Here is a 17,761-nt window from a genome sequence, read left to right on the forward strand (position 1 = left end):
TTTAACTTCTCCTGCCCTATGCCATATCAATTTAATGTGAAGTATTATAATTTAAAAATTATACATGTTAAAAAAAAGATTTTAAAATAAATAACATGTCTTATTCAAAACAAGAACAAAAAAAGAAACTATGTACATCTTATTGCAGTTTTGACTCAAAAGCTCCCCTTTTTAGTCACGGTTAATTAAATTTCACAATAAACTTACCTCTGTCACAGTTACTTAGCAACCCAGAATAGGAGTATAAAGAGTGCTGACTTACTGTGGGTGCTGACAGAACTCTATGGAAGGGGTATTTCTATGTCCTTCAACCTAAAAACAAGTCTTCTATGCTAACTCCCTGCCTTGGAGTTACTGCTACTTGTATGGTAGCTATGCAAATCTGGCTGCATTATCTGAAATAAAAGTCCCTTTACGCATTCATCCATACTTAGCAGCTCTGCTTGTCAGCAGCATGTTAACTCCTTATAAAAAAGTGGTCTAATCTAATCAGGAACTGCTGATCTTTGTCAAGAGGCAAGAGATGTTGAAGATAAAGAAGCAGTTGAAGCCACAGGAAAAAAACAGGGCAAATTAAATGAACACTGATTTGGAAAAGGCATATTTTCTTCAAAATAAAATTAGTGACTGGCTTAAATGTATTATTAACTTATTGTACTTAATCAGTTTTCTTAGACTAAATCATGGCCCTGTAATTTGGGATTTAGAGATAATAGATTACCAAGTGTTATGTCATTGGATCAGAGCTCAAACTAATCCAGTGTAACTTCATCTGGATTAGTTTGAGCTCTGATCCAATGACTGGTCTCCTTATAGAAAAAGAGAAGTCTGGACACAGAGAGACAGCCATGGAGGGAAGAAGGCCATGGGACAACAAAGTTCAGGATTTGGTGATGAAGCTACAAGCTGAGGAATAACAAGGATTGCCATCAATCACCACAACCAGGAAGAGTGAGGCAAGGAAGAGTTCTACCCTACAGCCTTCAGAGGGAGCATGGTCCAGTTGACATCTGATATTGGATTTTCAGCCTCCAGAACAATGAGAGAATGAGGCTACATCATGCATTTTTTAGTATTTGGGGATGGTAGTCCTAGGAAACAAGCATGCCCATCAGTGTGAAAACTGAACCAAAACCAAGGACAGACTATGTATGTGTCTTCAGGCTGTTAAGTCCCAGGATTTCCCAGAGAAAAAACTTTCACTTTCTGAAATACACAACCCCCCTCACACTGAGAATGCAGACTCCAAGAAGCCCTTATGGATAGCAAGATCCAAGATAAAAATTTTTGTGTGCACACGGTGAGAAAGTACTGATTTTTCATCTTGGCTGCAGTTTCCAGTGACTCTGAAGGACACAGGGGCAGGGCCCTTTAAACATCTTGCTGGCAATCCTGTATAACAGGATTTTTCTGTTTTTATTTCCTTAACTGGTTAGATTTGCTGAAGATAGAATTCAGTTCAAAGAGCCTATATTTAAAACTACAAGATGGGAAAATAGAGTAACATGAAGAAATCAGAGGTACTTAAAGGAGGTGTTAAAATGGGTTTATATCTTTTAAAATATGTCTCAACTTACTTGCATAGCTAATATATATTTGAATATTGCAAGACTGCTTTAAAAACTGAATTTAAGTTATATATGTACAATATACATTAACAGTAAGAAAAGTAGTATTATCAGTCATTACATGTAACTTAGAGAGGACCTCCTCTAAATTAAGCATCACATCAAGAACTTTGGGTGATTAGGGAAATACATGTATATTGGACAAGAGCTGGATCAGATAGTAGTCCAATAGTGTAGATGATGTCAGCATGCAGATATATAACCACTGGAGAAGACCTCAGCCTTTCCTTTTGGTGTGGATTAAAAGTACAGAGAGCCAAAACCGGTTTGGCTCAATGGACTGAAAGGTCCCAGGTTTGATTCCGGTCAAGGGCATGTACCTTGGTTGCGGGCACATCCCCAGTAGGGAGTGTGCAGGAGGCAGCTGATGGATGTTTCCCTCTCATCGATGTTTCTAACTCTATATACCTCTCTCTTCCTCTCTGTAAAAAAATCAATAATATATATATATATTTTTAAAAGTACAGACAGTATTCAGAAAAAAAAGAAATAGTATGTCAAGGAAATGTTCAAGAAAGTTATGGAATTTAATATGTTGTTGAGATGCTGTAAAAATTTAAAGTGGAACTCTAAAGGGATTAGAATATGCACAATATCAGGTAGCAGGGGAGCATGGTCTTCCCAAGGGATTGTCAACCAATAAGCAGAGCTACATAAGGGGCCCCATGGACGTGAACAATATATATACCCTGTGCCTTAGGTCAGGGTCTGATATTCGAGGAACTGAAAAGCAGGTCAGGATAGGAGGTGAGGGTTGCATTTATTATCAAAGAACTCTTAGAGGTTTCTGAAGGTGGCATATGATAATAAACTAGTATTTTCAGAAAATGATTCTGGAGGTGATAAGCAGCCTGCATTATAGGAAAAGTACCTTCTGTTAGGGATATAAGCCAAGAGACTCAGATCTAATCTAGTTAAGAGGTGCTAAGAGCTTGCACTTGGGCTGTGAAAGATGGAGACAAAAACTGTAATCTGAGAAAGGGATATTTTAAGGAGAAAATTTCAAGTCTCAGTGATGGGTTAGCTATAGAAGATAAAGGTGAAAGACAAGAATAAAATAAATAGACTTACTACTCTATTTCCAGTTACTAGAAGCATGATCATACCATGTCTGATGGAGTTAGAATAGTTGCTATCAGCTTCATCTAGGATTTGGTGAGAATCAGGATCACATGGTTCTGGATGATTTCAGAACTGGAACTGCTGTTCCAACTTCGGGCAACCATAGATCCCTCCCGAAAAATGGCATGAGTAATATTCATGCAGTGTCTTCTGAGAAGCAGGAGTTGGGTTTTGTGACGCTACATCATATTTTACCTAGGTTGCACTATGATAATAATTGTCAATTACTGGGCACTTACTATATATGAGGTTCTGTCCTAAACACATCTACTTATTGAATTATTATTAACAATACTATAATATAGATATCATCAACTCTATTTTACAAATTAGGAAATGACCCAAAACCTTTATATACTTGGTCCTTAATATCTTATTAGTTAGGTCATCTTATGACCATCTTAATAATTTGATCAGTCTGACTTATAAGACTCAAGCCATTTTCAAAGGTAATATATAAAAGGAAGTAATCGAATTTGGAAAACTCTGAAATGAAGTCAACTTTCATTCTCTGTTTCTCTCTGCAATCTATTCCTCCTGAACTTCATTCAGATAGGCTTTCTTAAAGCTCCACATCGATGGTGCCATATTCCATCAATGTCACCACTTCTGCTAGCTCTTTGCTACACGAATAGCACTTTCTGGGATGTATGGAGACATAAGAAAAAAGGTTCAGTTTGTTTAAAGGCAATCAGTAGTAGTAGGTGAGCATCAGTCAAGATCAAATCAACTTGACACTAAGCAGCCAATTGAATTGCCACATCATTACTCTTGTACTGATTTATTTAGTGTAAGCAACAGGGAATATTTCGCTTTTGGAGAACAGGAAAAAAAGTTTATTTGCATTACACTTATTTAATTTGTGCAGTTATTCAGTGTGTGGTAAGTTAATGTTCAAGAAAAAATATAATTTTTATTAAAATATTCTATTATTTTATGTTAACAATTATTTCAGCCCTATGCATTCAGCATGTCTCTACCAAAATAAACCTGCATTTCTATGAAAATTGAAGCTCTTGTTGTTGTTTTTTTGCGGTACACACAAACTTTAAACATTGTTTATTCAGCCCGTTAGCCTTTGAGTTTGACATGCTTGGTTTAGACTGTGTTCTGCCATAGTGAACAAGTAAAATTGTTTTTGTGTACCCATTGATCCTTAGTTAAGAAAAGATGTTAGGGCCTATTGTCTGAACTGATTTAAACATAAAAATCCACAGATTTTTAAAAAGTAAAGCTTATTTGGAAGTAGAACTCTTCTGTCTTGTTAAAAAATGGGGGGGGAGGGCTAATTTCTTGAAAAGTTGGGGCCAGGATCAAGACCAAATATAATTGTCTAACTGGTAAATGGTTGAGCTGGAAATGTAGATTTTGGCGTCACAGATGAAAGAAACTATTAACACAAAAGAAATAAAATGAGAAAAACAAAATGGAATACAAAACGAAAATAATTTCAAAATGCCGTATCAGTAGGGAAGCACCAGTAATGGGAACTTTGCGGAGAGTGGTTCCCACAGAATGGAGAGGGTGGAAGATAGACTTCATAATGATTAAATGCAGATAGGAGGAGAGGTGTCAAATAAAAAAAAATTCTGAAAGCTATCAGGAGAGGTAGCAATGCTTATTTTTAGTGTTCAAGGTGAGTATACATTTAAAACACTTTTTTTTCAGAAAAAGAAAAAGAATAAACTTAAGACAAGACATTTGAAATTTATGAAGAATGAGAAAATAACTTGAAATAAAAAAGAAATAAATCCTGATATTCTCTAGTTTCAGTTTCTGTTGAAAACGTAACTAGGAAAAAAGTAACTAGTGAAAGATGCAGTATACAGGGAAAATAAGGGGAGCAGGTTTTTTATATTTCACAGAGATATAAAAAAAATGACGATTTTTAATATGCATAATTTAAAAAAAATAAAATCCTGGTTTCCTTAAAACTGTTGACTCAGCATGCTTGAATAATTCTTATATGTAATTTAAATCATTGTTAGACACCCTATTATAATGACTAAACACTTCAAAAAAATAAAACTGTTTTTCATGATTGAGGAAGTTTCAAATGTAAATACAATTTAGTATCTGAAAACAATTGAAGAAAATGTGTTCACTTTAAAAAGGTATTTAATTTTATTTTTTTGCCAAAACCGGTTTGGTTCAGTGGTAGAGCGTCGGTCTGCGGACTGAGGGGTCCCGGGTTCGATTCCGGTCAAGGGCATGTACATTGGTTGCGGGCACATCCCCGGTAGGGGGTGTGCAGGAGGCAGCTGGTCGATGTTTCTCTCTCATTGATGTTTCTGACTCTCTATCTCCCTCCCTTCCTCTCTGTAAAAAATCAATAAAATATATTTTTCAAAAGGTATTTAATTTTATTTTTAAAAAGCAAGTCACAGTTTTTCTCATTAACAGATGTGTATCTATGTTTATTGAAGAAAAAAAAATTAAATGGGGTGGAGGGAGTGAAGGACACTACAGAGGAACTCGTTTGCTTAACTGAGAGCTCCTACCTGTTTCATTCCCACAAAAGCAAGAACAAGTTGACCTCTAACAAGAGAGCTCAAACACTAGCTAGAAACCAAACAAAACAAAACCAATTGGAAAAATACACACAGTCCTATAAATCATTTTTTTATTATGTTGTCAAAAATGGCTATTCTTGAAAATGGCCATTCTAATTAATCTCTAGAAAATAAAGATGAAACACTAGTGGAACCATTAAACAACTGTATTTATTCCAGAGGTTATTTGAAGTTGGCTTTAACAATCATGCAAACCAGGTGAAGTCCTAAAGCTTTCCAGGAAAGACCAATTTGCCTCTTCTTTTTCTATTGTCAACACCATAAGTGAATTTACCTGTATATCTCTTATCTTTCATTTTATGATTGAACTAAGGGAACAGCATAACAGCATGTTGTAAAGAAGAAATAAATGAGTTCTTAGAAGCATGAATAACTAAATATGAACCCACTCGCCTCTCTATTTAGCCATGTGGTCAAGGTCAACTTGCTTAGCTTTCCTTGACCTTAGTATCTTGACTATAAAATTAAGCTTTGCATCACATTGTTCACTCTTCTACCCTTTTCAAAATCAGGGATTATGAGATTAAAATGAATTTACATATGTAAAACGGAAAACTCTACCAAAATAGGGTTTTGGAGGGGAGGGGAGAGGAGGGGAGGGGAGGGGAAAGAAGGGGAGGGGAGATGAATTCTATCCAATCAGGATTCCATGCTCATTGCCCACTCCTGGCTGTGGCTCCACAGAGCACAATTTGCAAAGTGTATGACTAGTATTACCTCTGAGATTGTCACTAGCTCTAAAATTCTGGATTCTATGAAGACAAATCTGACTCCAAAACCTTATCCCTTTGGGAACCAGATGAAATAATGCTTAGTCTGAACTCAGAGTGCTCTTCCAAGTTCAGGCTCTTGGAGCGTTGTGATAGAGTCTTCAAGGGGAGTGTGGATTCTAGTGAGTGGATGTGTTTCCCAGTGTTACTCACTGTGATATGACACCAAACACAATGCAGTCCTGTCAGGCCCTGGTAACATTTGACAGTTTTATGGCACTTATCACACTTGGTTGGGCAGTTGCCTTCAACCCAATAATGGTGCATGACCTAGAACAGAACAAGAGTGTGATGGTGAGAGGAGACTCCCGTTAACCGTAAAGACCACCCTCAGGAAGCCAGCCCTGCCACCCACTTACATCGGTGTTCTTCCTGGACTTCACATAGGTCTTGATGCAAGAAGGAGGCGCTCTGGCCACACAGCGCTCATGCACTGTGTACTTGCAAACTGCAAGGGAACATGGACACAGATTCAGAGCTCATCCTGGCCCTGGTTGCCGTTTTATAGGGAAAGAATGACATTAACAGAATCTCATTTCATATCCACTGCTCCCTAATCAATCCAATCAGCCACATCAAGGAAAAGTCCAAGTGGACTGTTTCTACCATGGAATACAAAAGACCAATTAGCACAGGAAATATTATGCATGTGAAAAACCAAGACTCCTCTATCAAGCCATAGCAGGAAATGCTTAATGAAATCAGAACGCCCTCAAATTTTTCACAATAACCTCCAGATGACAAAATATATGTATAAAAAAAAAAAAAATATATATATATATATATATATATATATATATATATATATATACACACACACACACACACACACATATATATTAAAGACAAATTGATGACTACCAAATGTCTTGGTGACATTTGCTAGAAAAAGAGATCAATATTTTACGAAGTATAGACATGAGAGCAGCTGGCAGTCATGGGAATAAAACCCCATGAGTTTATGCTATTTGGTCTATTGATTTATCTAAACCTTAAATGGCTGATTAGTCTATTTCCAGACAATAGGTTTCATCATACAAGCCAGGCCTTTAGAGGCAGTCCATCCCTCCTCGTTTGTCCTCATGGCATTGTCTGTCCAAAAGGAACAGCCTTTGTGAGGCAGCATGTTATAGAAATACATGCACAAATGCAAAGAAAATGCATACTTATATGCAAATATGCATCTATACACATAAAAACATATTTATGTGTATGTACACATGTAAATTGTGACATAAAACCGAGACATATATTTCCTTGACATCTTCAAACTATTTCATGGCTTGGTTATGAAAATAACTTAGGGCTATATACAGTCATTCTTTTAATAAAAGAACAACTAAGAGTTCTAAATGTACAAATATATAGAATAAAAATTAAATAAAAAACAACCATGTAGCCCTCTTAATAAAACAAACAAAAGCTAAATACTGCATAAAATTAAAACAAAAAAGTCTAATTCAAATAATATTTATATAGTAAATCTTTCCCATTTTATCCACATTTGCAACACTGAGGAAGAAAACATACCCTCTTTTTTTTTTTTTTTTTTTTTTTGTCTTCCATATGGACAATAATATGAAGAATACTGCATTTGCAACACTGGTCACTTAAAATTTGTTAGCAAAAATTCTCACCTTAACATCTCACCTTATTTGAAAGTTATTGTGTTTCCTATGCTCCCATCAATAAAATATACCATGAAAAATATTTTTCCTTACAAATACTAGAACTTTAGAACAAAGTACTTCCCCGTACATAGGGAATGTTCTATGAAACACGCCTGTCAAGTGGAACCACCATTTAGAAGCTGAAGTCAACACCTGACAATTTTATGTAACTTAATAAAACCCTTAAACAAGAAAACACTTAAATGTGGCCCTGGACCATGTTTTTTAATGTGAGTTAATATATCTGAGAAAAAGTCTCAAATTCTCAAATATACTACCAAAGGAACTGCTTGCTAAAAATAATACCTGAAAATGACATATTGTATGGAAACCAAGTAAGAAATTGGATTTAATATAAACACACAAAAACAGCATGTGTTTAATACACTTGACAGTTCCATAGCCAAAAAGGGTGTGGATGGACAAATCACCTGACCAGAACAACTTCACATGTAGGTGAGGAGGACACAGCATACCCTCTGCTGTAACAGAGGCATCAGGGGATATAGAAGTTTCTCAGACAGACATGGTGCAGGTTTTAAAACTCTTAGGTGACTTATAAATTAATTTTAAAGTAAACTATTAGAAAATTCTATTGGGTATGACTCAATAGAATGCAATTAAAACTGAAGAAAAAACAAATCTACTGAATTAAAAATAACACCCACAACTCATGAACTGGCAATATTGGATATAGGTTAATATCCAATAACCTATGTGGTTAATGGATATTGGGTTCCAATATCCATTAACCACATAGGAAGTTTCCTCACAATGACATTAAACATGATGTGCCTTCGTTGTAAGATTAGTTTATATTTCTTGTGATTTCTTAATTTGAATGCGAAGTGAGTCAATTAATTTACCTGTTTGTTTTTTTAAAAAAAAAAGACCTAAAGGAGCTGACTCATGATGAGAAATCAATGGAAATAAGATGGCTAACTTATAAAGAAAAAAAAAAAGGAGAAAAGAAAAGGATAAATCTGAAATAGGTATAAATAAGAGAAACTTATGGAAATTTTTATAATCATCTCAGTAGAAATGGAAACCATGAATAACTTAAAGTACAGGGGAAAGAATATGGCTAATGAACAGGAAAATATCCTTAGCGTTTTTTCTAAGTGAGGGTTTCCTAAAACTGAGGAAAGTTCAAAGGAGAGTGGCCTCAGCATTCAGAAATATACCACAGGGAAGTATAAGTCACAGTTACAGGAAGGGTCAGGCCCGTTCCCTAGGTCTCCATCTACAAATGGGACATTTCCATCCATTTCCGCCTTTCCTCGCTGCGGTGAGGATGTCTAGGTGGGACAGCATACTCACAGGAGCAGCAGAGGCCCTGCTTGCCCACGCCGATCAGCATGTTCAGGCAGAGGTTGCAGTAGGCAGGCTTGTTAAAGTGCTTGAGTCTCCACACATGCTGTCCATCATCTTTCACGTTCTGCCCGGGACGTAAGAGAAACAGATTGCACTTAATGAAATAAACAGTGGAATATGTAACTGCCAATAAAACTCAGAGCTGGACTGAAGCACTTGAAGACAATCTGTTATTTCATCCCTGACTTTCTCCAAGGTCGCCACAGAGTCTAGAAAACCACATGTGCGCTGGTGGAATGAGATCCTGCTAACAAATCTCGGATGCTATAGCAACCCACACAATTTTTTTGTCTCATGTCAGTGGTTCAACAGTATGTCCCAAACTGTCATGGTGACCTACCAAACGGAGGATGTGTCTGCCTGGGCTCTAAATACTTTCTCCTTAGTACAATCCCATAAACAAATAAATGAATAAAGAAAGAGAAATGAGTGAAAGAGCCTCACAAATGAAAGTGTGGAAAGAAAATGGTAGTGGGAATATGCAAATTTTATGTAAGTGGTTAGACCTTGTCAGAAGGCTGAAGAATGGGATAAGGAATAACACTTAAAGGTCAGTTATTTGTGCTAGTCTAAGGCTATTCTATGGAATTCCTTACATGTTATAGTTTATATCAATATATTATTGTATGTTTCCAAGAGTAAATTTTTTAATTTAACATTTTAAAGACTTAAATTACATAATCATTGTTTCCTCTTTTTTTAAAAAAATAAAGTATGAATAATTGTAATCTCGTAGGAAGGTAGTAAAATATTAAAACCGTATTACTGTATTTATTTACAATAATCACTATAGTTATTTGCCACCATAAAACATTTTAGCAAAACAACTGCAATTATTATTCTTCTACATAAAAAACTATAATATCTACTTCACTTAATAGGTATTTAATCACATCTGCATTGTTCAAGATTAAAGTAAAATGAAATGATGCTTATGAATGTCCTGAACTCTTTATGAGACGTTTAAATGTATTAAGTAAACTTATTATACATCATTATTTTGTTAACAGTATTTTTCTCATTAATATCTAGCCTTTATGTGTCATCCACCAAATTGTATCAAATTCAACTAATTTTAGATATCATTTATTGGTATTATAGCAAAACTTTTTAGATATCATTTATTGGTATTATATCAAAACTTTTAGAGGTCTTAAGTGGCCAAGTCGTAGTAAATAAATACTAAGAAATACATTAACCTAATCAATTTTTTGAGCACCTACGATGTGCTGGGGCACATACTAACTCTCTAGCTGTGTGATAATATAAACATGTCCAGATCATCTTATTTCTCTTGATTAAAAAATACTTATAATGTTTCCTAGCCACTTTTTTCTTATTTCCAGTGAAGAGCTACACCACCAAATTGGTTGAAACCAATTAGATCCATAATAATTAGATCTCAGATTAGAACCAGAAATGTCAAATTTGCATCAGAACATGAAACATTAGTGGAACTGCTTCCTGGGAGATGATGCTCCATGGGCCTCTTACATTTCTGTACATTTTGTAAGCAGAAAAACTTTTTCTTTTCTCCCCAGACTATCTTTTCAAAGATGTTTGATTAACAACAGCTCTAAACCAGGAGTTGTGTGTCCCTCCAGAGCAGAGGGTAGGTTAAAATAAAATCAACATCTCATCCATCTCAGCAAAGGTTAAGCAGGTTTATTTCCTGTACAATATAAAAAACTTAGTTTCCCTAAAGCATGGTTCCAAGCTCTGGTGGTCCGCACAGGAATTACGTGGGCCGGACTCTGTCACCTTCTGAGACTTTGTGGTCCCAGAGGACCGGCTCAGGCAAGAAGCTCCTGCTTGCTTCGCTGTGAGCTCACATGTCCTTAGACTCTGACCCAGGAGTTCCATGCTCTCTGTTAGCATCCAGAATGAAACTGGCAAGCTTACTTGTGAACTTGCAAGGAGGCTAACATTTCAGACCCCTCCCAGTTCTTGACAATGCTGATTCATGGTTCCGACAAAGGAGATGCAAGCTCTCCACAAAAGCACTTATGCAGAAGGTGTCACGGAGGGGGCTTCAGGAAACATAAGTGTCTCAATTTTCTTCCAAAACATACGAAGTAGGCTTTGTAGCAATTTCTGGACCCAGCACTGGTTTGCTTTGAGTCATAAGATTTCTAATATGTTTATCATAGGAACAGAATGCTTTCTATAACTATTTAACTTTGCTATATTTTTCCAAACTGTTTATGTTTTTAAGAATAAAACATCCTGATGTGAAAAGTTTAAGTAATGAGGTTGTTAATTCTTCAAAAACATATTGATAAAGCTAATGGTTTCATGTTTAAAAAACATGTTAAGTGAAAAGAAGAAAGGAAAAACCAAATTTTCATATGTATTGCTGTTCTTATCATCCTTGTCATTTTATTTTTAAATGATTGTCCATTACATGGGAATTAGCCTCATTCTGTTGAAGAGCACATATGGACTAAGTTAGCTGGCATTTTCCTTATCAAAAATAAACAAGTCTGAGCGTGGGTGTTCTGTCAATCAGAACACTTAGCCATGCTACAGGCTGCACGTGATGTACAAATCCATTACCCAGACATAAAACGCCTCTCCAAAAAAAAAAAAAAAAAAAAAAAAACCACACAAATTAAATAGCTTTATAGCTCTTAGCTGGATATATTGCCAAAATATGCAAAAGATGAAATATGTATGTGACTTCAAGAGGAGAAATTGAAACCAGGAGCCAACTGCTTCTCAGCAGTGCAAATTATGCTCCAACTCTCTGTATTTTCATGTCTTGTCTTGTTTGTCTTATTAAGATTATAAACTTGGTGGGGGGAGGAGAATATGTTCCTTGCTATATGCTATCCGCCAGTTGAGCATGTTCCTATTAGCACTTCTGCTGCAAATAAATATTTATTGTCACAGAAAAGAATTACGTTTCTTAAAAAATATATTTTACTGATTTTTTTACAGAGAGGAAGGAAGAGGGATAGAGAGCTAGAAACATCGATGAGAGAGAAACATCGACCAGCTGCCTCCTGCACACCCCCTAATGGGGATGTGCCCACAACCAAGGTACATGCCCTTGACCAGAATCGAACCCGGGACCTTTCAGTCCTCAGACCAACGCTCTACCCGCTAAGCCAAACCAGTTTCAGAAAGAATTACTTTTATAAGAAAGAAGAGGGGAGGCGATGTGGAAGGCTTGATTCCTGGCCTCCTCTGAAAATGTGGGTAAGCCATCTCACCCTTCTTGTCTTCCTCTCTAACGAAAGGAAAGCGCCCACTTTCCTCTCCCTGGCCGTGGGGTGGGCTATTACGCAATACCTGTGAAGTCAATTTAGCTCCTCAGAAGCCTGGTGTTATATAACCAGCAAATATGATCAATGTTATTGGGTTGAGCTTTGTAACATTCTCATGTTTTAGCCAAAAGAGTTCAGAAGGATGCTTGTAGGTTTACCATACTTTATTTCATAAAAAATCTTATTCTTACAGAATGCCTTCGTAATATTTATAAAATACTGTACTTTACAAAGAAGCAGCTCTGTGATGTGGTTGTGATAGACACATGCTCGATGAAAAGGAGGCAAGGTCACAAGAAGCACCGGGTCTTCCTCTCTTTTTAATCCCCTAGAAGTCAAACGGAGGTTTCAAAGGAAATATGCTCTTTGCAACTTTTGAAATGTATTTCATTATCAATAGTAAGGTCTAAAGTTTTTGTTGTTTTTTCTTCTCCCCTGAATACATACATTCAAGATCACATATAGTGTTCAACTGTACTAGGACTATTGTAAATAACTCGAGGCCTGGTGCATGAAATTCATGCATGGGGTTGGGGAGGAGGGTGTTCCTCAGCCCAGTCTGCACCCTCTCACAATCCGGGACTGCTGGCTCCAACTGCTCACCTGCCTGCCTTCCTAATTGTCCCTAACTTCTTCTGCCTGCCAGTCTGATCACCCCCTAACCACTTTCCTGCCAGCTTGATTGTTACTAAATGCCCTCTCCTGCAGGCCTGGTCACCCCTACCTGCTCTCCCCCGCAGGCCTGGGTTCCCCCCAACTGACCTTCCCTGTAGGCCCAGTCGCCCCCAACTTCCTTCCTCTGTCTGCCTGGAAACCCCTAACTGTCCTCCCCTGTAGGCTTGATCACCCCCAACTGCCCTCCCTTGCGGCCTGGTCCCTCCCAACTGCCCTCCCTTGCTGGCCATCTTGTGTTCACATGGGGGCAGCCATCTTGTGTGTTGGAGTGATAGTCAATTTGCATATTCCTCTTTTATTAGATAGGATAAAGGCCTGGTGCATGGGGTTGGAGAAGGACCCAGACCAGATTTCACAACCCCAACATCCAAAAATTAAAAATGTAACTGCCATTTTACTCAGTGATCCCACTCCTAGGAATATATCCTAAGAAGCCTGAAACCCCAAGCAGAAAGATTATATGTACCCCTATGTTCACAGCAGTGTTAATTACAATAGCTAAGCTCTGGAAACAGCACAAGTGCCCATATTTAGATGAGTGAGTAAAATAGATGTGGTACATTTACATATGGAATAGTATGCAGCTTTAAAAAGGAAGGAGCTCTTAATCTTTGAGACAACATGGAGGGACCTGGAAAGTATTATGCTAAGCAAAATGAGCCAGTCAGAGAAAGACAAGCATCACATGCTCTCACTCATATGTGGAATTTAATGAACAAAATAAACTTACAAACAAAATAGATCCAGAGGCATAGAAGCATGGGATATAGACTGATTCTCAGAGGGAAAGTGGGTGGTGGAGTGGAAAGAGATTAACCAAATAACTTATATGCCTATATGCATAACCCATGGACAAAGACAACAATGCGTTGAAGAACTGGGGTTGGGAGGGGAGTAAGGAGGAGAGGGGTGAGAGGAAAAGATGGGCATTTATAATACTTTCAACAATAAAGATAAATTTTTAAATTTTAAAAGAAAAGAACATCTTTATGTTTATAATATGACAGATAAATGATATAATAAATCAGGGGTTAGCAAACTATGGCCCTTGGGTTAAAACTGGCCATCAACCTATTTTTGAAAATAGTTCACTGAATCACAGTCATGCTTTTTCATTTATGGAGTATCTGTGCTTGCTTTTGCTTTGAACTGTACAGTTGAGTAGATGCAACCTCTATCCCACAAAGCCTAGTTATGAATGAACTAACTGCCCCTTTATAAAGTTTGCCAAACATTGGAGCAGAGTTTCTTACAAAATACAGCAGTTGTTTTTTATTTTTATTTTTTAATATATTTTATTGATTTTTTACAGAGAGGAAGGGAGAAGAATAGACAGTGAGAAACATCGATGAGAGAGAAACATCGACCAGCTGCCTCCTGCACACCCCCCACTGGGGATATGCCCACAACCAAGGTACATGCCCTTGACCGGAATCGAACCTGGGACCTTTCAGTCTGCAGACCAACGCTCTATCCATTGAGCCAAACCGGCCTCGGCTGTTTTTTTTTTGTTGTTGTTGATTTTTTTTTAATTCATTCAAAATTGAGATATTTTTTTTGACAAGACAAATACCAGAGAAAGAATAAGTCTCAGGTATAAATTTTTATTGTAATCAAAATCACACATGCCATGCAAACTCTTTATTTCCCAGCAGATCTAAGAGGCTGTACCACTTCATATGGAATATCATAAAGTTTGAGGAGCTTCTTCTAAGAGAAAGGAAATGACTCTTAACTCTCAATCATTTGTTCTGACATGTTTTGATAGACTACATTTCTGGCCCAGCTATGATTTAAAATAGAGTAGCTTTTAAAAGTTGGTTAATGGAGAAAAATAAATGACAATAAAACCACAGCTGCTCTGCCTTATATTAGACGTGAGGATTACTCTCCCAGGGCAATCCTCTTATCTGTGTAATTTGGCTAGTACACCACAGTCCCTTTCAAATACACTGTGGGACTTAACATGCAATGTCAATTAGAATCTACTCCCTGAACTCATAATTGACAACAGACACGGATATCTAGGACAACATAACAAGACTGGCCCCAGACTCAATGGCTGAGTTCAACCCAAAGCTTCTAGAGTTCCAATTTGATAAGCAAAAGTGTATGGGGGCGAGGGAGGGAGAAGGATGGCCCAGAGGGAAATGACAGCATGAATCAAATTCCCTGCAGGTAATAACATAACACATTAACTGCCTGCAGAAAAGGAAATAAATCTCAATTACAAAAAAAAAAAAGGCCCCCCTTACTGTGTCATTCCTGCTTTGTAAAAACACTGTGCCTTGGGATTCAAAAGCAGTTCCTAACAAATAGATGCTCTGTTTTGCGGTCATAATAACTACATGGCTTATGAATTTTTATTAAATAAAAATTTAAAGGATTGTTGGCTTATTGTCTTTTAAAAACTAGAGGAGAAGGGATGATGTTCTTAGAATTGTTTAGTACAGGGCGAATCTAATCTTGGTGGTTGAACATAAATGTTAAATAATGTAGCCCTGCCCTCCAGTGGCCATCACTGGGAATACAGCTTTGAGCACATTTGGTTACTTACTTTGAAACCCTAACTTACTTTTTTCCTATTAAGCTCCCAAAACTAGTCTTTTGATGAAACTAAAAAGTATCAATTTAATAACATGATTATAATAAAGTAAATTATGTATCACCAGTATCCTGATGAACATTTATTGCAAATAAATTTACTGCTGTGCTAGAAACTGATAAGGTATTGTATATTTGTTTAAAATATTTTGAGGTAAATCCATATAGATTGGGGACTATATTTAGCCACACTATCTTTACAACTTCACAAATACCTATATTTCTGAATCAAATTAAAAAGAGTTGTTTTCGAAGAAAAACATTTCAAAATCTTTCTTGATATTTAAAATATAGATGATTTAGTCTTCTTTTATGCACTTTCCTATCCAACCCCTCAACTACCAAATGATTGACTTACTCATTCCTTCATCTTCTCTCATTAGCTCATACTAGAATTTTCATCAATGTTTAGAATAAGCAAAACTTTAGCTTTAAATTAAAATATGAAAATTTCCTCCAGGGAACCATTCCTATTAGAACTTCATGACTAGTCATTTGACAACTATACACTAAAACTTAAAATGTTAACATTCTGTCAAACTTTTTGTTTTCTCTCAATAGTCTTATTTCATATTTATTGGTTATTTTTATTCCCCTAAACCAGTGTTTCATTACCACTGGAGGCACTTATATAAGAACATTTTTGATAGACTTGGAACAAAAACCTGACTGATCTGCTCATATGTAAGAAAAAAAGTGTGTGTGGATGTGTGTGTGTATATATCCTCTTAACCATCTTGATATATAATTATCTCCTCCAAGTATTTTTTATAAACTAAGTAGATTATCTTCCTGTGGAGGGGAGAGACTCTATGGTGTGGGATGAAGAACCACAGAATGCAGTAATATTGGGGTTTCTTGTATTAGATAAAATGAGATAGTCAATAATGTTAGTAAACTAGATTACACTTTAAACCAGGTGGGGGGGAAAGAGAGATGTTAAGCATTATGACAAGTATTCTACACAGGAGTTACTGTCCAATTGCACTGGGGCATACCTATTGAAAGGTCCAGGCACCTATTACATGCTCAGTGGTTAAAAAAATAGCCAGGTCAATTCATTACCAAAATGGATGAGAACTCCAGACTTAGCACCAAGGCACCCGCTCAGGGAAAATGCTTACGTTTTCCAAGCCTAGGAGCACAAGAAGTGGGATTGTGGTCATTCCTCCTTGGATCCATTCCTCCAAAGAAACGGTCCCATCATGATCATAGTCAATCTCTTCCATCATTTCATGAAGGATCTGAAGCAGAGGAGAAGAAATCCTTGCAATAAATCAATAAAATACATCTCAGATGCTACAACAAAAAACTACATTGGACTGGTTGTAACTGTGACAAGCAGGGAAGGAGAGAGTTGAGATAAATATCTAGGTTATAATAATGTTGTACAATATTAATCCTATTACTGGGAATATAGTGGCTTTGTTATGATTTCCAGAACCTGACTACTTTCACTGATCAACTTTGAAAAAGAACTGCTCAACTTTTTAATATGTCATCACTGAATAGTACAGCTAAAACAAGAAGGTATCTTTCATTTAAAAGTAAAAATGAAATTGCTTTCTTTTCAATTATTTTTTTTAATTCAAATATATGCTAGATAATGTCTGAACAAATTAGCTTCATGACAAAGAGCTGAAAGAATTCTTTGCTAAGTGATACAAGGTGGGGAAATGAAGTTGCATTTAATTGCCTATCGGATCTTAATAGAGCCAAGAAGTTAAACAATCAAGTCCTTTTTTATTAGATTTTTTCCCCCTAAAGATGGCTTGTACAAAGTGTCCCAAAATGTTCTCCACTGTCTATGTTACCCTGTTTCCCCGAAAATAAGACAGAGTCTTATATTAGTTTTTGTTCCCAAAGAAGCTAGATCTTATTTTCAGGGGATGTCTTATTTTTCCATGCCCTAGGTCTTATTTTCGGAGGATGTCTTATTTTCAGGGAAACATGGTAGTAATACCCTTGGTTGTATAGCAGTAATAACAATATTAGATTCAAAATTTGTTGTAAGGATTAAATATGCTAATATAAGTATATTTAAAGAGCATCTAGCATATATATTTAGTGTGATAT

General features: G+C 36.5%; 1 protein-coding gene across 5 annotated transcripts in view; it reads right to left on the bottom strand.

Annotated features, from left to right (window-relative positions):
• The window catches only part of DGKB (diacylglycerol kinase beta), a 485,460-nt gene that overhangs the window by 324,131 nt on the left and 143,568 nt on the right, over positions 1 to 17,761 (bottom strand). For 4 of the 5 annotated variants that reach the window (XM_084897103.1, XM_084897104.1, XM_084897102.1 and 1 more), the window contains 4 exons: positions 16,810 to 16,929; positions 9,084 to 9,201; positions 6,453 to 6,541; positions 6,247 to 6,363 (listed from right to left, as the gene is read on the bottom strand). In XM_084897103.1, coding sequence (XP_084753229.1) covers positions 6,247 to 6,363; positions 6,453 to 6,541; positions 9,084 to 9,201; positions 16,810 to 16,929 — 444 coding nt within the window. The remainder of the gene's footprint in view (positions 1 to 6,246; positions 6,364 to 6,452; positions 6,542 to 9,083; positions 9,202 to 16,809; positions 16,930 to 17,761) is intronic. The other variant, XM_084897105.1, reaches the window with a different exon arrangement.

Source organism: Pipistrellus hanaki, assembly GCF_964339955.1.
Source record: "Pipistrellus hanaki genome assembly, chromosome: 10".
NCBI classification, from domain to species: domain Eukaryota; kingdom Metazoa; phylum Chordata; class Mammalia; order Chiroptera; family Vespertilionidae; genus Pipistrellus; species Pipistrellus hanaki.